At 41.1% G+C, this 23,612-nt stretch overlaps 1 protein-coding gene across 2 annotated transcripts; it reads right to left on the minus strand.

The window, feature by feature from the left end:
* Nucleotides 1–12,077: 12,077 nt before the first annotated feature.
* Srsf1 (serine and arginine rich splicing factor 1) lies at nucleotides 12,078–18,284 on the minus strand. Of its 2 annotated transcripts, XR_015738771.1 has the most exons (5): nucleotides 17,952–18,284; nucleotides 17,325–17,509; nucleotides 16,759–16,931; nucleotides 15,876–16,558; nucleotides 12,078–15,015 (listed from the first exon to the last, which is right to left on the minus strand). XR_015738771.1 is itself a non-coding variant. In XM_048446851.3 (4 exons), exons 1-4 carry the CDS (start codon nucleotides 18,143–18,145, stop codon nucleotides 16,364–16,366), a joined length of 747 nt encoding a protein of 248 aa, XP_048302808.1. In that variant the 5' UTR covers nucleotides 18,146–18,284; the 3' UTR covers nucleotides 12,078–16,363. The 2 variants fall into 2 exon arrangements, 1 of the variants encoding a protein (XP_048302808.1); XM_048446851.3 differs by having other exon boundaries at nucleotides 12,078–16,558.
* Between the last annotated feature and the right edge of the window lie 5,328 nt (nucleotides 18,285–23,612).

The following is a 23,612-nucleotide window of genomic DNA, read 5'->3' on the forward strand; positions in this document are numbered from 1 at the left end:
CTTCTCTTTAGCTGCTCTTTCAAACTGTGAGTAAATGAAGTTTCAGGATTACAAAACCATTCTAATGCCAATACTATGTGATCTAGAAACCCCTTCCCCAGAAGTTTCTTAGTGCCTTTCAGTCGGGGTTTCCCCATGAACAGGAAGTAGTGGTCAAGTGAAAACAGTTAAATTCTCAAACAGAAGAACTAGATTTTAGGGGGAAATGGCTAATTTCATCTCTATCCATAAGATAGAACCAGAATTCCTGATTATTCTTCAAAATCTTGCCTAAAAAGGAAATTAACCATCTTTTTAAAATGTTCGTTTTATTTGTAATCATAAGGTGTGTGTGCACGTGGAAAGCAGATTCCCAAGGTCAGGAGAGAGGTTGAATTCCCTGGAGCAGAGTTACAAGCAGTTGTGAGCTGCCATGTGATGCTGGGAACTGAACCCAGGTCCTCTGCAAGAGCAGTATACACTCTTAATCATTGAACCATCTCTCCAATTTAATGAAAATATTAAGATATTTTACCTAAGGAAAACCACCTTGAAGTTTGGAACATGTACTCAAAAACAACCAGATTCAACTGTTTTATAGGAATATAATCAAACCAACTAAGATCAAGGACTCCATCCTTAAAAAGGGCATTTCTTTCTACCTTTAGGAGAATTATCTTTAACCATAAACAAAATGAGTGTCTCTTCAGAGGCCCGTTTCTATAGACTTTACATTGACATTCAGTCAAGATTACAAATGTCTGCATTCAGCATATTTACCTCAATTATTAAAATCAACTTTCAGTGATTTTAATCACTGAATCGATAAATGGTTTCTAAGCAAAAGATTTTATATGCATGCACACACACACACTCATCCACTCCAAACAAGTCAGGTTCCAAATTCACTCTGTTCAGATTCTCCATTCACCTTGGGCTATATAACCCGTCACCCACCCAGATGTAAACATTGAGGACAGAATACCTATCTCTCACAAGGGCAAACTAAATGAAAATGTATAAAATTCCTTTTTTGTTTGTTTTTCAAGATGATTACTTCTTGAAAGTCCTGGCTGTCCTGGAACTCTGTACACCAGGCTGGCCTCAAACTCAAACTCACTGAGATTCACCTGCCTCTGCCTCCCAAGTGCTGGGACTAAAGGCGTGTGACACCACCGCCTGGCTATGTAAAATTCTTAGAATACTGCTAAAATATAACAGGTATTAGGTAAATATTTTTGCTGGTTCAGTGGTTAAATTTGGGTCTGAAAACTCAGCATGCAGACCCTGAGCCAATTAATCAGTCTTCTCACTCTAATAAAAGAGGCAGGTTTTCTCTCATCATCTCATCCCAAGAACCCTAAAGTAGATTGCCGAAAGACTAATAACAAATAACAAAGATGCCTATTAAGCTCTGTTTTTCCAGACTCAGAACCTGAGAAGTAGAAAGCAATTCTTCTGCTGTAATCTGTCTGTCCCCAAGTAAGATTGCTTAAAAGCAAAAAGAAACAGTTAAAAGAAATCTCAGGCTTGGAGTGGTGGTGCATGCCTTTGATCCCAGAACAGGAGGTAGAGGCAGGCAGATCTCTGTAAGTTGAAGTCCAGCCTGGTCTATATAGCAAGTTCCAGAACAGTCCAGAGCTAGAGACCTTGCCTCAAAAAAACAATAAATAAAAAACTAAAAAAAATAGCTGAGCGATGGTGGCACACACCTTTAATCCCAGCACTCATGCAGCAGAGGTAAGTGGATCTCTGTGAGTTCGAGGTCAGCCTGGTCTACAGAGTAAGTTCCAGGACAGTCAAGGTTGTTACACAGAAAAACTGTCTCGAAAAATGAATAAATAAAAACACCTAAAAATACTTAAAATTGACAAGCTAACATCCTAAATGTATGTGCATGTGTGTGTGTGTGTGTGCGCGCACACACACACACAAACCCACACTAATAACCAGAATTGACTAGAATGGTGGCACAGGACAATTTCTGTACTTGGGAGGCTGAGGAAAGAGGACTGTAGAGTGTTGAGACTAATCTGGGCTACAGAGTGAGTATAGGCCAGTCAAAGCTACTTAGCAAGCAAAAATTCTGAGGGGCAGAATAAAGGGTTACAGTAATAGGAAAAAGTACTGGCCATAAAGAATTGTCACCCCTCAACATCACCATCAATACAACCAGGGGAGAAGGCACACCTCTATCAGAAAAAAGCGAAGAATTGCCTGGAAGGGCAGAAGTACTCTCCTCCCCTTCTACTGGATAACCACTAACATGTCATTGCTAGTTGTGTTTTAACTGGCAAGAAGAAGAGGAAAATAAAAGATTCCTTTATTCCTGAATACCTCTTTAAGTTTCTTGACAGCTGGAATAGTCACAGGGAACAAATCTACTCATATTTCTAGTAGAGTCCAGCTGGCATTTGAGAGAACTTGATTAAAACACTGTTATTTTTACAAAAGGTCATGACCCAAGACTTCAAAAAGAGTCTAAGGTCATAAAAACAATTTATCACCTTAACTCTTTCTTGACTCTGTCAAAAATCAACAATATATCTATCAGTTTCATCTATAAGGCATTTATGTCAAAATGCTAACTTCCACTTGTGACAGAATATCTAACTAATAATAAGGGCTGGAGATATAATACCATGGTAAAGCACTTTGCCTAGCATATGTTAAGTCCTACATTTAAGTCTCAGTAAGCAAAAAGGAATACCGAATAAATAGTAAGCAAATAGCATAGGCCACAAAAGGAAAGAAACTAGCACAGGTCAAAAATATACTAAGAAATTCGATACATCTGGAAACCACACAGGCACCACCAACATTTCTCTTCGAACACCTGTTCCTCACTACCCTTAGATGCCCCAGGTCCCTAGAGCAGTGGATAACGTAACAGATCTACAAAGTGGGCCTGACTAACCCATCTAAGCCTTTTAAGTTGCTGATTTAGAGACAAATCCCTTCTCAGTGACTATTGTCTCTACACCAAAGATTAAAAATTAAGCAGAATTCATCAGCATGGTGCCATCATTCTAAGTGGTGGCACACGCCTTTAATCCCAGCAATTGAGAGGCAGAGGCAGGTGAATCTCTGTAAGTTTGAGGCCAGCCTGGTCTACAAGAGTGAGTTCCGGGACAGGCTCCAAAGCTACAGATAAACCCTGCCTTGAAAAAAACCAAAAGAAAAAAAGTGAATAAAATCAAAACCCATTTTATGAACACCCTTTACTTAAACAGAAACAATTCTCTTCAGCTTCTCTTCTATTGGACCAGTTTGATTTTCAGTCTGCAGAGATGGGTTGCCCCTCAATTTCTGGTAGTGAAAGGAACAGGGAAATCAGAAAACCAGTGTTGAGGACTTAAGCAGCAAGTTCACTGGGTTAAGAAGTGAACAGCAAACATCAAAAGAGAAGCCAGATCAGGGTCTAGAAAAGCTGTTTTGGTTTAGAAAACAAGCCAACTGAGGGAAACAGAAGACCAAGTAACTAAGATTTGGCTCAGCTCCAAAAGTGGGAATTGACTCTTAAGGATGTTTCTTGACCTTGAGGCTCTGAAGATAACCATAAGCTACTCCACATTTGGTTATCCAGTCCAGGCATCAATGACATGGTAGGTGAATCAGTTCTCTCTACACAGGAACACAAGCTGTACTTAACATTTACTCTTTAAAATTGTAAATAATATACCTGCATTGTCCAAATACTCAGTTCTTAGTTTTCATGTACACTGGCAGCAAGCTCTGCTCAGTCTGAGGAAATTTTAGGACAGGATAGCATTCAACTCAGTGAACTAGTACAGTGGTACACAGGGAAGGCCATTTCTTTGATGTACCTACCTGTAGTCTCAGCTATACAAGGCTGACTAACTGACAGAAGTTAACTAGCTGTCTCCTTTCCAGACCCGATCCTGCTCTCTGCTTGTTTTACTAATCTATGTAACATTCAACCCTTACCTTCCAGCTGTTTCCTACTTCTTTAACTTTCCCTTTCTTCCCACCTCTCTGTTCACTTTCTCTCAGCATTCATTCACAACTGAAAGCTCAGGGAACAGATGGTAGTAAACCAAGGCGGTACAAATGCTTCCTGCGCATTAAGTATAAAGTTTGCTAGGTTTGTAATACACATTATTTCTGGTTTTGGTACTTAGATAGGAATGTCACAATGTTTCACATATGAAAAATATTTTAGACCAATTTATTAAGCTACATATAATCTGAGATGAAAAACACCCTTTACTGATACTTATGTTAGAACTGGTAACTTACTCTTAGAGCAATTTGTCTAAGGCCATCTACATAGGTACACTTAAAAAAAAACCTAATGCTAACACCTGAAGAAGCCCCCATATATGCTTAATACATTATTCTATTTTGATGAAACAGTTACTCTGATCACTTAAGAAAACTATATGAAAGCTGGGAGGCAGAGGCAGAAGAAGGCAGATCTCTGAGTTTGAGTCCAGTCTGGTCTACATAGTGAGCTCCAGGACAGCCAGGACTATATAATGGATCTGCTCTCAAAAAACAAACAACAAAAAAGTTATATGGCAGAAGTTTGAGTTAGTACAATCGAGTAATCTTCTCATCGGAGAACTATGAAAATTCAAGCTAACTTGACCAATGGTAAGATGGGAGTTTCATTGCTGGAAGAGATAGACTTGTTTAGCATAGGTAAGGAACTTTGCTTGAACCCCAGAACAATACAAAATAAAAAATAGGAGTGAGGTGGCTTCGGGGTGGGGCAAAGGTGCTAGCTACTGCTGCCAACTGTGACAACCTGAGTTCGATTTCCAAGGCTCACACCAGGATAGAGAACAGACTCCCACCAAGTTGGCCTCTGACTTTCCACTTATGCTACAGTACACACACATGTAAAAAAAAAATTTTTACATATTTTTATGTAAAATAAAGTATTTTTATTTTATCACACCGAGCTGGAGAGATGGCTCGGTGGTTAAAAACACTGGTTGCTTTCAGAGGGCTCACAAACATCTATAAATCCAGTTTCTGATAGTATGATGCTCTCTCCAGGCACCAGGCAACTCACATAGTGCAGACATACAGGCAGGCAAAACATCCATTCACATAAAATAAAAATTAAAAACAAAGCCAACCTAGCAATGTACTGAAGTAGTTTTGAGAATGGAAACACATTTAAGGAAACTCAAAAAGAAAGGGAAAATGACATCACAAATCCAGTACTTCAAATCAGCAATGTATTCATATAATCTCTCTTAGCAGCTTCACTTAAAGAGAAATAGCATAAACACAGTCCACATTCAGGCCATGATGACAATTCAAAATAAAAAAATGCATTGAACATTTTGAAAGGCTAGTCAGGGCATCTCAAGGACAACCTTCCCAGTTTAATGAATTTAAATCAGTTGTAGACTGTACTCAAGCTAAATGTAATGCAAACATTTGACTGCAAACTGGAAATAGGCAAGCTCACCACTCAAACTTTAAAAACTCAACTATCGGGGGTTAGAGAGATGGTTCAGAGGTTAAGAGCATTGGCTACTCTTCCAGAGGTCCTGAGTTCAATTTCCAGCAACCACATGATGGCTCACAACCATCTATAATGAGATTTGGGGCCCTCTTCTGGCATTTAGGCATACACGCCAGAGCACTATATACATAATAAATCTTAAAAAACCTCACCTACCCAGAATGATTAATAATTCAGGTCAGCCAGGTGGTGGCACACATCTTTAATCCCAGCACTTGGAGACAGAGGCAGACAGACCTCTTGAGTTCAAGGCCAGCCTACAGAGTTCTAAGACAGTCAGGGCTATATTGAAAAAACACTTGTCTCAAAAAAACAAAACCCTCTCCCCATTTACTTCGGGTTTGCTTTTGTGTATCTATTTTACTAATACTTTAGTATATACTCAGGCAATGCAGAATGTAGCTCAGCTGGTAGAATGTTTGCTTGCTTAACATGCAGAGGCCTAGATTCCACTCCCAGTACCTCATAAACCAGGTATGGTCGTCTCTAGACCCTGTAGTCCTAGGAATTGAAGGGTAGAGGCAGGAAGATCAAAGGTCATCTTTAGCTACATAGCAAATTTGAGGTCAGGCTGGATGTATCTCAAAACAAAAACACAAAGTAGGAATCTTTTGACATTTACCATTGGACCATCCTACTGTCTTTACAGGGCTGCTGCCTAGTTAGTTTGAGTGGCTGGCTAAGCCTGACCTCTGTGTGACCTGTTGTCCTTCCATGGGGCCAAAAAAGGGCAAAGGCTTTTTTGAGCTGTCTGTGCACTGCACACACTGAAAAGCCATGAAGTCAAGCAACTGTCTTGAAATTGGGCTCTGGGCCAAGGCCAGGGTTGGAAACACAGATCAGATAGTACCCCCTGGTGGCACTAGGTAGATACTACAGATGGTATTTAGGCTCTTCTAAAGAAACAAACTCCCAACTGGAAGGGAGACAGAGAGAAGGGAGGGTGGGAGGAGAGAGAAGAGAGGGAGATAGGAGTAAGCAGAAGACCTGGATTCATGCTTTGGCCCTACCATTTTTAACATCTCTGAGGGTGTTTCTTCAAACTCCGGAATGAAGTTAGCACTGAATGAAAAAAAGTGTGTCAGCACCATTTAATAGTTAGCCATTACTTTAAGTTACCAAATCCAGGTTTGATGACACATGTCTTAATACTCCTAGGATTTGGAAAATGGAGGTAGGAAGATCCCAAGTTTAAGGCCAGGCTGCACTATGTGATACCACATCTAAAAACAAAACGAAAACCAATCACAATAAACCACAATAAACATCGTATATCCATCCATTTTTCCAAGGGAAAAAGAGAGAGAGAGAGAACAAAAGCAAGAACCTGAGGCTACAACTCTGGGAATAAGCCAATTCAAACCAGAGGACACATGCACCATGGATCTAAACTAAGCAACTCATTTGCCTCAGACTGTGCAAATATATTCACATTTACTCTGTTGTGCATGCTGGTATAACTGGGCATCTTGCAGGAAATTAAAAAAAATAGGTCTTGCTCAAAACTATCTGTAACTCCAGTTCCAGGGGATCCAACAAGCATGGCACACATACATACGTAGAGGCGAAACATTTGTATAAAATATAAAGAAACCCCCAAAACGATCCTCAAAGAGCTATATAGTAGGCAGCAGGCAAATACACATTAGAACTTTAACAATCTAAAGAATATGCTAAATTTAGTGGATACATGTGACATTTAAACATGCACAAAGCAGAAACAGAATCCCATTAGTCTGAACAAAAACTCTTCAGCTATTAGCCAATCGAGTTATTTTTGAGGTTTACTAAGTAGCTCCAACGGACCTGGTATGTAGACTAATCTTCCTAGAGCTCAGAGATCCATTCACCTCTGCCACCATGCCTGATGCTTACTTGGTTGTGGTTTTATTTGAATTGTTTAAAGACTTACTTTTATGTGTATGCCACAAGAGGGCCTCAGATCTCCTGGAAGTGGAGTTACAGGTAGATGTAGGTCCTCTGGAAGGGCATCAAGTGGTCTTAAACCATTGAACCATCTCTCCAGTCAATGAAAAGAATTTTTATGTTAAAGGAATGGGCTTGCTGTGGAGATTTGGATGAGTTCAGTATCTGTATTCTGAGTTGTCTAACTTTGAGAAAACTGCTTAAGTTTGTTCTTGTTCTTTCAGCCTGAAGACTAGGGTCAGGATCCTGAAGAGTTTTCCAACCCCAAAACAATGCTTACATGCTTAATTATGAATTTATGTAATGTTACCTATTCACTGTCCACCAAAAATACTGAGGAATTTGCAATGATTCTGAGGAAGGGTCACTAAATTCAAGCCTTATTCAGACTTTCTCTGTAAGACTCAAACTCGGAAAGAAGAAAAAGTGAGTCTTAATAAGAACTGCTTAGGGATAATGCTATCGTTATCTTAAAACAAGTGTTACTGAGCAATGGTGGCACATGCTTTTGATCCCAGGACTGGGGAGATAGAGGCAGGCAGATCTGAGTTGAACATATAGTCAGGTCTACACAAAGAGACAAGCTCAAGTGTCTTACCTTAGATTTCCAGTGTTCTAGGTATCACCTAGAGATTATACGTATCAGCAAACCGATGCCACCTACTGGTGGGTTTTGTGATAGTCTTATTATTGCTAGCTTATGATGTCCTTGAATCAAGATGCTTCTGTCTCAGGTTTGAATATTTTGGAAAGCTAGGATTATAGTGTGCACCACCAATCCTGGCTCATCATTAAGGCGTTTGAGATGTGACCCAATGTGACAAAGTGTCTCTCCTGTGTAGTTCTGGCTGCCCTGGAACTCACTCTGTAGACCAGGCTTGGTCTCAAACTCAAGAGATCCACCTGCATCTACCTCCCTAAGTGCTGGAACGAAAGGTGTGTGCCACCACCACCACCCAGCAAGAACAACATACTTTTTATAATCCCCTCAGTTAACCAACAGCTTGAGGAATAATACCACTTTTCTCTGTATCATTTCTCGTCCATTTAAACCTGCAGCAGAATTGCAATTGGTTCTCGGGAAATATAATTACTAAAATCCCATTGGATAGGAAAGTTAATATATAAAACACTGAAACAGGGCTGGAGAGATGGCTCAGAGGTTAAGAGCATTGCCTGCTCTTCCAAAGGTCCTGAGTTCAATTCCCAGCAACCACATGGTGGCTCACAACCATCTGTAACGGGGTCTGGTGCCCTCTTCTGGACTGCAGGCAAATACACAGACAGAATATTGTATACATAATAAATATTTTTAAAAAACACTGAAATAAATTAAGGGATTAAATGCATCTTGGAGAAAAGTACAATTAAGTGTTTAGCACATGCTAGATATGGATCAGTTTAGAGTACTGATCTCATCCAGAGGATCTGGGTTTGATTTCTAGTATGAAGGTTCACAACTATGTGACTTCTGGCCTCCAGACACTGTACACACGTGGTTCAGAGACAAACATGCAAGCAAAACATCCACACGTCTTAAAAATTTCTAGAAAGTTTTTAGGCATGTTGATTTTGTTTTGAAACAGGGTTTCACTGTGTAGTTTTGGAGTCTGTCCTGGCACTCTGTAGACGAGGCTGGCCTTGAACTCAGAGATCTGCCTCTGCCTCCCTGGAATTAAAGGCATGTGCCACCACCGCCCTGCAGGCATGTTGATTTTTAAATAAAAGTTGATTTTAAAGACTAAATATAACTTGCGCTGAACCTTGAGGACCATTAAGATTTAAAGCAGCAAGACTGCTGACTGGGGAAATGCAACCACAAGGTGGCTCACAGCCATCTCTAGTGGGATCTGATGCCACCTTCTGGCTTTAAGGTGTACATGCAATTATAACTCATGCATGAAATAAATCTTTAAAAAAAAAGGAAATAAAACCCCAGAACGAGTCTGGTTAAGTCAATAGACATGGTAGCACTGAGGTAAAGAGAACTTGACTAGTACCTTGCTGAAATTTACTACTCTTCTGACTTCAGGGGGAAGCAATATTTTGCTTTTAGTTGTTACAGTTTATTTACTGTACAACTTACCAACATTGTTTACAGTCTTAAAACATGATTACCACACTACATATCACTATATGTCACTAAAATGTCTAGGACATGCTACTATCACTGTTAAATAAATATATTTAAGAACAGAACTACAGTCACTTTTAGGTTTCCTTTTGACAGTTGAAGTAACTGACCCCTACTTGCTGCAACCTGAAAGTGACCCCAAACTTAAGTTCCTCTAAAACTTCAAGAAAAAATCTTGCCATGCCCTGACATTTCAGCAACCTAAATTTAGCCCTTCTTTTACTAAGAGAATCATCTGTGTAATGCAAAGCTAGAGTTCATCAAGAAATAGTTCTATTTTATATAGAAATTTTTATAGATTAGAGGTGAATAGGAAAAGGGCAGTACACACCTAAGACAGGCATAGGCTTCCTAAAAAGAATCATAACAAAGGGAATTCTGGAGTCCCAGTGGGGATTCAGAGTCCCTCTTTCACATATTAAACTGATTCAAGGAAACCAAGCTCTGAACTAGGTCTCACTATAGACCAAACTGGCCTTCAAATGGCAATCTTGCCAGTTTATCCAAATACTCTAGAGTTCAAACTTGTAGCCCCATGTAGTTTCCAGCACAACTTTTATTACGTACATTTGACCAGTGTCTTCTCAACTGCAAATATAATTTGTCCACTTACAATGTCTTATTTACTGAGATTGAAGACATGGCTCCCTTACAGACATACATGAAGGCAAAGCACCAATGTACATAGAAAGTAAATCACAATGTCTCTCTTCCCAAGTGGTAGGTTTTTTTTAAGTTCTCACAGACAAGTTTTATTTCAAAAAGGAAACAAATTTGTGTCCTTTCCTCTGTGGGCTATGGAGTATGGGCGGGGGAAGAAGTGGTAAAATTGAGACAGAAAAGCTTATGGTAACAGACTTTCATTCTCAGTAACCTCCAGCTCCTAAAATGTCAGTAAATAACTATGTCAAGAGACCTGTATTGACTTTTTGATTACAGCATTCTCTGCCTACAATATAACTAACCTGACAGGGTTGGGTACAAATTATCATTAAAATTTTATTAGAAATACTGAAACACTGCTAAACTTGCCAGAGAGAAAAAACTCTGGAAGTTTTTCTCTTGGAAATGGAAATGCCCATTTCCTCCTGTTGATCCTCTTAAAGATAACCACTATTTGAAACCTGCACAAACTCCAGCAGCTGGGAAAGAACATGGCTCATTACAGTTAGAAAATTTATCCAAACCATCTAACTTTGTAGGAGATTGATACTGTAATGGCATTGCAGTAAAGCTTATTTCCTGTTTTGTGGCAGAGCTCCCTCTTGTGGCCAACTGATTTTCCCTATTACTAATAAAAGCACTGTAACAAGCCATGGGGACACTAAAGGCATGTATCTGGTGAGAACAAACACCGGATCCTATGTCTCTTGCAGGTCCCTTCACGGTGATGTTACCAATGAGCTTACTGTCACTACATTTTATGGTACAGAAATCAAGAGATGTTTAACTACTGCTTCCATCTTTTTTTTTTTGAGACAGGGTTTTCTTTATGTAGCTTTGGCTGTCCTGGAATTCACTCTGTGGGCTTCAAACTCAAGGTATTCACCTGCCTCTGGCTCCCAAGGTGCACCACCACTGGGTCTTTTTCTTTTTTTTTTTTTAAAGATAAAGTAGTTGGCTTAACTCTGCTTTGCTTACCTAAATGGGAACCTCCATAAACAGCCACGCATAACTTGTATTTCCTCTAAGCTACTGACACTACCAAAATGTTGCAGGTAAGTCTGAAGTTGCAGCTCATAGTACAGAGAACCTGGGTTCAAATCCTCAGCACACTAAAAAGTGATACTATCCTGCCTCTGGAGGTTTCTAGAATTAACTTGTACTATTTTGTCCTATTTTCTGTGTACTGTGAAGCAACAAGAATACCCTCCCTTTGATAAAGCACAAAATTCTGAATTACCAAGCAAAGCTTTCAAAATTAAAAAAAAAAATTCTGAAGTTTCCAATCATGGAACTGAGTGGTTTAAATATGCTGTTAACTTCCTTTCTCTAAAGCAAAAATTATTTTGCAAGATTTACTCAACAATCACAGTAAAACTTTTCATGTCAACTTCATTCCAATTTTATTCTTATAGAACTAGAACGGGCACAGTTCCTAAGACTGAAAACAGGAATTGGGGAGACGGCTTATCTGTTAAGAGCACTCACTGCTTTTCCAGAGGACCCAGTTTCAATTCCCAGCACCCAGCTGCTCCCAACTGTCCAGTCTCCAGCTCTAGGGAAGTCCCATGTTTTCTTCTGGTATCTAAAGGCACCACTCACACACAGAGTAGTTACATACAAGCAAAACACTCAAACAGAAATATAAAAAACCTACACCAACCAAAAAAAAAAAAAAAAGAAAAGAAAAACCAACCTCTGAAACCTAAATACCTACCCTCAGGAGCACTGTACTACATACATACTGGGTGGTTGAGTATTCCCTTCCATGGAGTAAAACAGTCTGCTAGTGTTAACTATATAGTTAAGATGTGGGTGACACCTTTTCCTCTATACCTGGTTGTCTAAAAGGATGGAGAACTTAAATCTCAATAAGGGTTTCAAAGTAACAGCCTTTTATTCACTCCCAAAATTACATACAGCAGCGTTAATCCTCTACAATACTAGTACAATTCTACATTCAACTCCTTGCCCACCCAGGAGAGATGTATTTGAGATTCACGGTTGTTCATACTTTACATGAGGCTTTTATCCATAAAACACCTTCAACATGTCTATGCAACTTTGTAATGAAGAATGCACTAGTATATCTGATGGCAAACTTATTAGTGACACTAATCATACAATGAAGGTATCATTCTGGCCAGATTTTACATTCAATTGGCTCGGCAAAAACAATCTCTGGTACTCATTGTTTTTAAGATTTCCGAATTGTGGATTGTCAATCTGTCTTCAAATCAGAGAAATAAGCCAAAACTGGTTGTTACAACATTTAACTCAGTCTAATACTTTCTCTCCTTTTAATACTAAATACATTTTATTTCATTTGTAATTTAACTACAAGTTTCATATACAAAGCAAAAAGGCAAACACCAAAAATTGACCTTGACCACAGGAAGCTGAAAATAGCACCAACCCTACAAAACCATGTTCAAAGACAAAACTAAAAGCTGTTCTTAGAATTTATCACATTCAACTCCAGAATTAAGATGGGTGAATTTATAAACACTCAAAATTACCAAAAAGCCGGGAGGGGGGACCATTCCAAGAGAAAAGTATTCATTCCAAACTTTAGTTCTTAAAATTTAGACCCCAAACTAGGTATCAAAATGTCTTACCTTTGTCTCCAGTAGGATGAGCTGAACAGCAAGCTGGGTTATTCAACCAGATGTTATGCAAAGTACTTGCTTAAAGAGATTTAAGTGCTTTCTTGGTTAGAAAAACTAATCATAGGGTCCCTACATATCCTAAGGGAACAGAGAAGGGAAGGGGGTGGAAATCAAGGTAGTATTTTTATTTCCAGAATGGCATAAATTGTCAGTATGGGTATAGGTCTATTTCTTAAGACTTAAAACTTATGGTACTTTTCACAAATACTGCTTTCTAGTGTTCAAACCAAAGACATACACAGTCTTATAAAGGCAAAGAATACTTTTTATTCATTTAAAACAGATAACCTTCATTTAATAGAGGCTATTTCTTGGTCCTGTTTCCAAAGCACTCAAAATAGCCAATTTGCTTGTAATGAGCTCATATTCGCCTTTCAAAATTATTTTAGTAAACTGGGCATAGTGGTTCACATTCATAATTCATGAGTTTGGGAGATTAGATTGCTTTGGAGAATGAGCCCAACCTGGTCTACATAATTCTAGTAAAGTCTGAACCAAAGCAAAGCCACACAGAGAAAAACCAGAATCCACCATTTGAGAACTTTCCTGATCATACAATGTACTTAAAAACATATTCACATTTAAAATTTCAATTACGCCATGTTTGTTTATGCTAATTCTTTAGGACTATTTTCAAAAGCAAATTTATGCTTTTAGTTATGTTTTGAATTCTCTTAACTACAGCTACTTAACATGAGCTGTAGTTACATGAGTCTACACTAAGTGAAATCCTGGTTTTGAACTTAGTTTATCTATCTTCTCTTCCAGGACAGTCTTTAAAAATGTATAAGTTGTGTAACCTTATGCAAATTTCTTGAAGCCTATGTCTTTCATTATTAAAATTCCGGTCTCCCCTAAATTTTATCTTAAACCTAACTAACCTTAAATTCAGCCAGCAACCCAAGGAAAAAATTAAAAATCTAGCTTTTTCCATTGGGAGACTGAAGAGTGATTTGTTCATTCTAACTATTAAGGAAATCACAAGCCTGGGAAAATAAAAGCACCATACTCCACTCCAAGCAAGATGAAGATTCAGCTTTACAGGGGCTAACAGAGATATAACATTAGACTAAGATGTAATTGCTGACTTTAATATAGTTTGGGGACAGAATACTCTTTATGTCTAAAAAGCTTTACAAGACACTGATTCACCCTATAAGCAGTTAATATGTCAGCATACTGTCCACAACTCAAAAAAACTGTGCTGCATTCTATTACCCCTGCTGATGTTAATACTGAATTTGAGTGTCACCAAAGATTTCAATAGCTACCTTCAACATCAAAACCTACTAGCCATCAACCAATTTTGTACAAAAACCTATTTTGTCTAAAAGTATTACCAAAATAAACAGTACCTATAAGTTCTTAATCATACTTTAGCAAAATATGAAAGCTTAAATTTCCAGACTATTAACCCCTACACAAATGTACTACATACATGACTGCCTCACACTCAGTTTATTATCCCCTTAAGACTTCCACAACAGTAAGAGACAGTTATCGTTTATTAATATCTTTAATTACTAACAACACATAAACAAGTCAGAATCTTATCAATTTAAAGAAATAGCTGATACACTAGTTACCCAGCAAAATTTTACATGAAGAGGAAAAAGGACAACCATGCATCGTTTTTTAAAAAATGTTTATTTTTCAAAGAAAAACGGCAATAGCCAATTGGAAACCTACTTATTCTTTCAACTCCAATTTTGTTTTCTTTAAATTTAGAAGTGACTTACTGATTTACTATTTTAAACAAACCCCCCCTTTCCCCTTTAAATGTTTACCATCTACTCGTGCTGAATCCTTCCAAGGAGATTGCTCCAGCGTTTATCTCCAGGTCCTCGCTTTGCTCCTTTTACCAAAAAATGCAAAACACAATTCCATCGTGCATCTTAAGGGCTCCAATCGTCAAAAATAGGAAAAACTCTTTGGAATAGCCAATTAAGTTGAATGAAAAAAAAATCCACACGAATGCGGTTTGGTTGGGGCAGGAAGGAATCCACTCCTATGTTCCTGGTAATCTGATCCCGCTCCATGAATCCTGGTAATTCATCCTCCCTATCCTATCCACATTATGATTTGAATCCAATGATCCAGCTCCAAGGATTGGGATCCAGTGAGCCCTCTCCAATCCAAACCTTTATAACCAGCAAAACCAAAAAAGAGGAGGCAAAATGTTAGATACTGTTATCAAAAAAGGTTTCTGGGGAATGATGAGTTATGTCTGTCATCAGTTTAACAGATGTACATCAATAACTATCAAATTCCCCAAAACAAGTTTCTGTATGGTGTTTAGATAAATTTTAGAAACTTAATCATTACAGAGACTAACTGGAAGAAGCACTTTATATTTACACTTCAACTGATAATGCCAACACTTGTTACTGTACAGGTATCACAGGTTTTGTGGTTGCAAAGTTATATAATTGAAGTTTACTGGTATTGCTACCCACCTAAGTCTAAACTAAATCTATTGCTCCCATCTGCAATTTAGCTTGTAAAGTGTTTTAAACATGAGTCAATTATGAATAGTAAAAGGGAAGGTGAGACTTAAAGTACTCCCAACTAGATTATCTACACTAATACGTTGGAATTCTATATTCTGCTGTCATTGTCTTTAAAAAATGAAATAATAACGCTCTATCAGTCACACAGAGGACATGCAGATTTAGCAGTATTGATATTATACTCTGTTTGGAAATAGACACCCTGTACCCACATGTACACCAACAGCAGGTCACACATTAACAGTTGTAACTAAGCACTGACAAATTAGCCATTCTTCCCACATTAGTCCCTATTAAAACAAAAAGGGGGGAAGGGAGCAAATAATTGTTACAAAATGGGGCAATTTTGCCACAATTGCCAAGGTTTAAAAAGCAAAGCAATTGTAGCTAGAGATAACCGCATAAGATGTTGATAAAAATTTAACCCTTGTCTTTTAGTATAAGGTCAATACTGCCAATTTCATCTGTGACAATAGCACTTGGAGTCATACCATTGCCTCCATTATTGATCTGATCCTCCTCAATCCTCCTTTTGACAATCCTAAAATGATTGAAATGTGCTCCACAATCCTTAATCCAAAGCATTCTTAATCCATCTCTTCAGATATGTCTACAGAAAGACACATGAAAAGCAAGATAAACATAAGAACTTCCCCAAGTAAGATAACCACAAACACCCCCAACATCCCATTTCACACAAACCAGAGCAGAATAGACATTTACACAATATCACAGTCTGAAGAGCATGGAAATTAACTAAATTTAAACAATCCTGTCTATGACATCACTTAAAATACAATTTACTAAGACATGAGGGGAATGTAGATGTTAGGAGCAAGGGGATATTACATAAGAATGCAATTCAACACTTTAGCCCATTCTGAACAAAACAGTTTGAATTTAAAAAAAATGAAAAGATTGTACTGAGTAAAGGAAAACTGTATACAACATGGGTTCTACAAAAAGTGTCACCAATCATCTATGTACGAGAGCGAGATCTGCTATGACGGGGAGAATAGCGTGGTGATCCTCTGCTTCTCCTTGGGGAGTAACTGCGACTCCTGCTGTTGCTTCTGCTACGGCTTCTGCTACGACTACGGCTTCGAGATCGAGATCTTCCATAACTTGGACTTCTGGGCCCATCAACTTTAACCCGGATGTAGGCAGTTTCTCCCTATTGGATAGACAGAACTTTCCATTGAAAGATCTAAGCTTTCACCTGTCTTCAGACATGCTGAATGAATACAAAGACAGACAGACCAGGTCTCTGGTAATTTATTTGGAAGCCCTTGCCTGTATCCTTACCTTCAAATTCCACTGTTAAGAACACTGTATCCAATTCTGGTCAAAGAAAAGAATAAGTGTATAACCTACCTCATGAGATCTAAACTTAGTGTTATCCAGTTTTCGAACTGCATACGTCATATCTTCTTTCCGTACAAACTCCACGACACCAGTGCCATCTCGGTAAACATCAGCATAACATACATCACCTGCTTCACGCATGTGATCCTTTAAATCCTGCCAGCTTCCACTCGGAGGCAGTCCTGCAAAAGTGATTTCCCCCCACTTAATGCGAATTACCCTGCTCCACGCTAACTGTATTAATGTCCATCACAACAAAGATTATTTCAAAATACTTAATGAGTGTACTTAAGTGTTTCCACGTAAAGAGCTGGTAAGAGTCTGAGATCCAGAGTCCAAACTTATTTGTAAAGGATCTTCATAGGCTAGTACTGCAACCTAATTTGGGTAAATCACCACCACAGTAATCTTTATTTACTAAATTCACCCCCCAAGACCGAAAAGCCGTTTAAGATCCCGGGTAAAAGGAAAAGAAGGAAGAAAAACAAAACAAAACAAAATCCCAAACACCAAAACTTGTAGTTGTCAAACCAGTCTCGCGGGGAGGATTTTTAATCCCCATGGAGTCCACTCACCAGAGACAACCACTCTGTTCTCCGAGCGCCTGGATGGCGGGCCGTAGCGGCCTCTCGGAGCTCCGCCGCCTCCACCCCCGCCGCCGCCTCGGCCGGTCCCGCGGCCGCTTCGAGGGAACTCTACCCGCAGACGGTAGCCGTCGTAATCGTAGCCGTCGCGCCCGTACACCGCATCTTCCGCGTCTCTGCGTGAGCACAGAAGGCGAAGGGGATGAGAAGGAGAGGGACCGGCACAGCCAAGCTCCAGGCGCTCGGGGAAGCCGCGGGGACCGGCGCACATGCGCACCCCGGACGGCGCCGAAGCCCACATGCGCTGCATAATAGGGCCGGCCCCTCCCCCACCCAGAACCACGCCGGGCAGACTCCCGACCACCACGCCAGCCCTCAGCGCCTCAGTTTCCCGCTCCGGGGCTGCGCATGGGCTCTGGGGACGTCCGAGGCGGCCGGCCACCGGAGACAGCACGCCGACTCGGCTCCTTGCTCGACTCCTGCAGGGGCGATAGCGCCTCGCTCCCGGCCTCGGAGCCCCTCCTCTCTTCCCCCCCCCATTATGTGAAGGCCTCAAAAGCCTTCCCCAACTACTCCAGCCTATGTGTCCTCAAGGCCGCAAGCCCCACGCTGCCTCACCGCGGGTCCTCGAACTCAACGAAGGCGAAGGGCGGTCCCCCGCGGCGGTTCTTCAGGTCGATGTCGCGGATAGCGCCGTATTTGTAAAACACGTCCTCAATGTCCTTGGTTCGGATGTCTGGAGGTAGGTTACCCACATAGATGCGGCAGTCGTTGTTCCCCGCCGGGCCACGAATCACACCACCTCCTGACATGGCGGCGACGAAAAAGCGCGGACTTGAGAAGAGGCCTTCCCACCAAGCCTAGCGTACGGCAGAGCGAGCCCTGAGCGGCACCACGTCTCCCGCGGCCCGTCCAAAATGGCGCCTTTATCAGCTCGGCGCACTGATATGGGGGGGGAGGGGGAGGAAGAGAAGCCGGAGGAAGCTGCTCGTCAGTCGCAGTACGCACGCGCACGGGCGTAACGGGTGCTGAGAAGTACGCTCGCGCACGCGCGACGTCACCCTCCGCACGGAGGGGAAAAAGTCCCTCGCGTCCCCAGGCTTGCGGAACGATTGGTTCGCTAGGCGGCCAGACGTTTGGTAAAATTTACATACTGCGGAGGAAGGGGCTAGTAATCCCTGCTGAGTCAAGGCTAATGGGGCTCCTCAGGGGTAAACCGTCTTTGAAAGCAGCTCGGCGCTTTGAAAGGATTTGGTGAAACCTAGCCTGCAGCCGTGTCCCGCCATGCTCCGCGGTGCTAACGGCCTTTGGCGGGAAAGGCGCCGGGGGCGGAGCCAGATGATGCTGTGCTGTTGCTCCGGAAACCTGGGCATCCTCGGAGCTTCGGCTTGGTTGGCGGAGTGGCAGGTGATTGGTTTCAGAGCTCGGGCGGAGCTGTTGTCTGGTGTTTCTGCCAACCTGGGGTGGGCTGCATTTTAGACAGTTAGAAAAGTATCTAAGCGAATCCTTACCAGCTTTCCGATTGAACCCTGCCTTCGGTGTTTCTCTTCCTCATTTCAAAGGATGAGAAAGGAAAGGTAGTGAAATAGATGCAAGGACCATAACTACTAGAGACAACGGTTACATCTCAGGTCCGAGATCCGGCTTCTGTGCAAGACTAGGGAGTTAAGAACTTTTTTGTATTTTGTCTGAAATCAGGATATTTAGATTGGATACCACGATTTTGTTTCTTTGTTTTGTAAGCACGGAAGTGGAATTTAGGGCCTTTTGTGTGAAATCATACAGGTTTTCAATGTTGTTAATGAATTCGAATTGGAATAAAAGCAAAACCAAGCAGAACTTGGTAACTTGTGACTTCAATTTCATCACTCCGGAAACTGAGACAGGAGGATCCATGTTAGCCTATGATACACAGTTCTAGGTCAGCTGGGGCCATGCAGGGAATCCCTTTAAATTAAAAAATTGGAAAAAATAAAGCCAAAGCCTTTTTGTTGTTGTTGTTGCTCTGTGTGTGTGTGTGTGTGTGTGTGTGTGTGTGTGTGTGTGTGGTTTTGTTTTACGACGCAGGATTTCTCTCTGTAGCCCTGGCTGTCTTAGAACTTGCTCTCAGACTGGCCTGGAACTCAAGAGATCCACCTGCCTCTGTCTCCTGAGTGCTGGAGGATTAAATGTTTGCACCACAATCTCCATTCTAAAATCAGAGCCTTTCATAGTTAAAGTATACATAAAACAACCAGAGGTGATGGTGTGCCTTTAAATTCCAGCATGTGGGAAACAAAATCTCCTAAGTTCAAGGCAGCAAGAGCTACGTAGACCTTGACTCAAAAATAGATATAGATTCCCACTGGTTTTAAGGATGATTTTCTGCACTGTTATTTTTAGTTTTTACTAAATTTTTGTCTTGTGAATATTCTGTATCAGACTCCGTGGCACACCTATGAAAGTCAGAAAATGAGTCAGTTCACCCTCCACCCCTACCATGTGAGCCCCAGAGATCAAACTGTAGGGCTTTTGAAGAGCACCTTTACTGGATGAGCCATCCTGCCGCCCTTTACATTATTAATTATTTACAACAGTCCAAGGACGTAAGGCTACCTAAAATGAAACTATTAAATATTAAGACTGGCTGACGAAATCAAGGCCAATGAGAGTGGGGAGGGGCAGAGGCGATGAAGTGATGCCTGAGGTTTCTAGGCAAAATGCCTGAAGTGAAAACCTGTGGAATTCCTGGGAGAGACTACAGATTTGACTAGATGTCACAGTAAAGAAGGGAACACAGTATATGCAAAATTTTAAATGACTTTAAAATGCAAATAAACAGTTCAAGAAAGGACAGGTTTTTGTTGTTGATAGTCATAAAAGCTAGTGGAAGTTTTTGTTTGTTTGTTTTTTGGGGTTTTTTGTTTTGTTTTGTTTTGGTTTTTTTTTTTTTGGTTTTTAGAGACAGGATCTCTCAAAAAAGCCAGCCCTGAACTCGCTCTGTAGACCAGGTTAGCCTCAAACTCACAGAATCTCTGCCTCCCGAGTGATTAAAGGATTAAAGGCGTGTCCGGTGAAATGAATTTTATAACAAGACGTGGGAGCCCACATCTGTAATCCCAAGCCTCAGGTGGTTAATGAGGAGGATAATGAGCTCATGGGGAGTCTGGGTTACATATGAGACCCTGCTTCAAAAAACAACGGAGAAAAACATGTTTAGTGAAGTACCAACTGAATTTGAAATGATCATAGATACTTGTTGAAATGTTGGAGAAAGTGGGAATTGTTTGGTTTTGAGTCAGGGTCTCCTGTAGCTTAGGCTGCCCTTTAACTTTCCGTGTTAGCCCTCCTACCTGCATGACCAGCTTGAAAAGTGAAATTTTTGTGAAGTCCTTAAACTATGTGTGGCTGGCCCATATTTATAATCTCAGCACTGGAGAGGCTGCAGCAGGAAGATAAGGAGTTCAAAGTCATCCTCTACTGTATTTCCAGTTAAAGACTGGGCTGATCTATGGGAGACACTGATTCAAAAGTGTGCTAAAGCATGCCTTTAATCCCAGCACTCATGAAGCTGAGGCTGACTGGGAGTTTGAGGCCAGACTGGTTTATGTTGTGAGTTCCAGGACAACCAGGGCTGTCTTACAAGGGGGAGGGGGGGAAGGATGGAACTGAGATTCTCTGTTTTTGGTTTGGTTTGGTTTTTCTAGACAGGGTTTCTTTCTGTAACAACCCTGTCTGTCCTGGAACTCTCTCTGTAGACCAGGCTGGCCTTGAACTTGGAGATCTACCTGCCTCTGCTTTCTTAGTGCTGGGATTAAAGATGTGCGCCACCATGACCTGGCTTTTTTTTCTTCCATTGTTGTTGTTGTTTGTTGTTTTTAAGTTTTTTTTTTAATCTGTGTATGTATTTGTGCAAGCACCAGTACAACTGCCTATGGAGACCAGAAGAGGACATTGGGTCCCCTGGATCTGGATTTATAGGAGCTTGTGAGCTACCCAAGGCAACTGGGAACTGAACTTGGGTCTTCTACTCATCCATTGAACCATCTCTCCAATCCCTACTTTTGTTTTTTTCTATAGGGTCTCACTCTGTACACCAGGCTGGCCTCTGCCTCCCAGGTGTTGGGATTAAAGGTGTGCACCACACACTTAGCTACATTTAGTTATTCTTTTATGTGTACAGGAGGAGTTTTGGCTGCCTGTATCTATATACCATGTGTGTACAGTGCCCTTGGATGCCAGAAGAGGGCATTGGATCCCCTGGAACTTGAATTAACAACTGAGTGTGAGCTGCTGCGTTCATGTGGGTGCTGGGATTGAACCAGGATCCTTTGGAAGAGCAACCAGTGCTCTTAACCATCTCTCCAGCCCTCTCATTTTAAATATTAAGTTTTGCAGTGCTGATGGTTGAGCTCACAGCCTTGGTCATGATAGGAAAGTATCACTAAGTCGTGTCCCTTGCACTCTTTTTAAAACAGGTTTTAGTTAGCATGTATTAATAATTAGTTAGGGTCTTTGTTAGACGTCGTCGTGCTTGTGAGTCGTGTGTTTTGACCACATTCACTCCTCCATTAACCTCCTGTCCATTCCCATTCTTATGTATCCCTTCCCTCTTCCCAGCCAGTCTTCCTTCTACTTACATGTTTATTTTAGAGATTTAATTTTTATTATTTCTTAGTTATATGTATATGTGTTTGTGAACATGAGCACAAGGGGCGCTGTAATTATAGGTGGTTATGAGCCACCCAGTGTGGATGCTAGAAACAACTTTGGCCCTCTGGAAAAGCAATATATGCTCTTTAACCACTGAGTCATCTCTTTAGCCCTCTTTTTATTTTAAAATTTTATTTACTTATTTTTGGTGACTCATTGAGTTTCTTTAGGATTGCTTACAGAGCATGGGGACCTTATCAGTCTCTCCCCAGCATTTATTAACTTTCTAGACATCATCTGGGAGTAGGCTATGTGAGCTCCCTCCATGAAAGGATGTTGATAATAGTAATCTTGTACAGCTCTTCGCAGTGGCTGTGAAGTTCTAGAATGCAAGATCTGGGACTGGAGAGATGGTCTAGTTTTTAAGAACACTTGCTGCTCTTGCAGGGGACTCAGATTTGGTTCCCAGTCCCCACACTAGGCAGTTCACAACTGCCTATAACTCCAGTTCCAGGGAATTGGACAACTCCCTATGGTATCTCAGGGCACTGTACAAATGTGGACCACTGTATACATGTGGTGTAATATAAAACCTTGGGCACTGGAAGACAGTGGTCCGCAACATTCCACACTTCCTCCAGCTCTTCCATTCTAATTATCCATCTCCTATTCTTTGATGTTCTCTGAGCCTTGGTGGGGGTGATATAGATGTCTCATTTATGACTGAGCATTTGACATTCTTTTTTTTTTAAGATTTATTTATTTTATGTTTATGAATGCTTTATCTGCATGTACACCTTTATGCCAGCAGAGGGAATCAGATTCCACTATAGATGGTTGTAGACTACCATGTGGTTGCTGGGAATTGAACTCAAGACCTCTGGAAGAGCAGCCAGTGCTCTTCACTGCTGAGCTATCTCCGGATCTTCGACACTTATTCTTAGCACTGTGACCAGTTCAGAGCCTCTGTGGTTCCTACTGACCACTGCCAAAAGCAGCTTCTCTGACTGAAGCTGGCAGTATTAATCTGTAGGCATAAACCTAGAAGGCGATTTAACAGGGGCATCATGTACATTTAGCAAAGCACCTGTGCCTCCCCACAGGCTTATCATCACCCAGTGACAGGCATTAGACCAGGTTTGTAGTACCAGGTGTAAGTTACCCCCCCCATTTCCCCCATTGGAGGCCTCAAATCTAGAGCTGCTGTGGAGGGCACCTCTTCCCTGTATTGTCGCATTCATGACCCATGATCTTGGTGACAGTTCTGATATGGGATTCCCTTCTATATGCTGCAATTACCGTTAATAAATAAAGAAACTGCTTTGGACCTATAGCAGGGCAGAACTTAGCTAGGCGGGAAAAACTAAGCTGAATGCTGGGAGGAAAATGGGCAGAGTCAGAGAGAAGCCCTGGAGCCGCTGCCAGAGACAGATGTGCTGAAACTTTTCTGGTAGGCCACGACCTCATAGTGATGCACAGATTAATGGAGATGGGTTAAAATTAAGGTGTCTAAACTAACTGGGAGGCTAGGAACCAACAAGTGACCTTACTACACAGTTCTTCCCTAGCAACCTGAATAGCACCTTCCTGCACTATGAGGACTAGCCTGTAGTGAGGGGCTGCGGGCAGGCCTGCTTTTCGCCTCAC

This window comes from Myodes glareolus, chromosome 9 (genome assembly GCF_982192425.1).
Source record: "Myodes glareolus chromosome 9, mMyoGla1.1, whole genome shotgun sequence".
Lineage (NCBI taxonomy): Eukaryota > Metazoa > Chordata > Mammalia > Rodentia > Cricetidae > Myodes > Myodes glareolus.

Bases quoted from the DNA above. Each gene is read 5' to 3' on its own strand.
- Srsf1 (XM_048446851.3), bottom strand. From the start codon at position 18,145: ATGTCAGGAGGTGGTGTGATTCGTGGCCCGGCGGGGAACAACGACTGC. The intron at 17,510-17,951 runs GTGAGGCAGCGT...GTGCTCACGCAG, and splicing joins GTTGAGTTCGAGGACCCGCG to AGACGCGGAAGATGCGGTGT. The intron at 16,559-16,758 runs GTAGGTTATACA...TCTATCCAATAG, and splicing joins CTAAGTTTAGATCTCATGAG to GGAGAAACTGCCTACATCCG.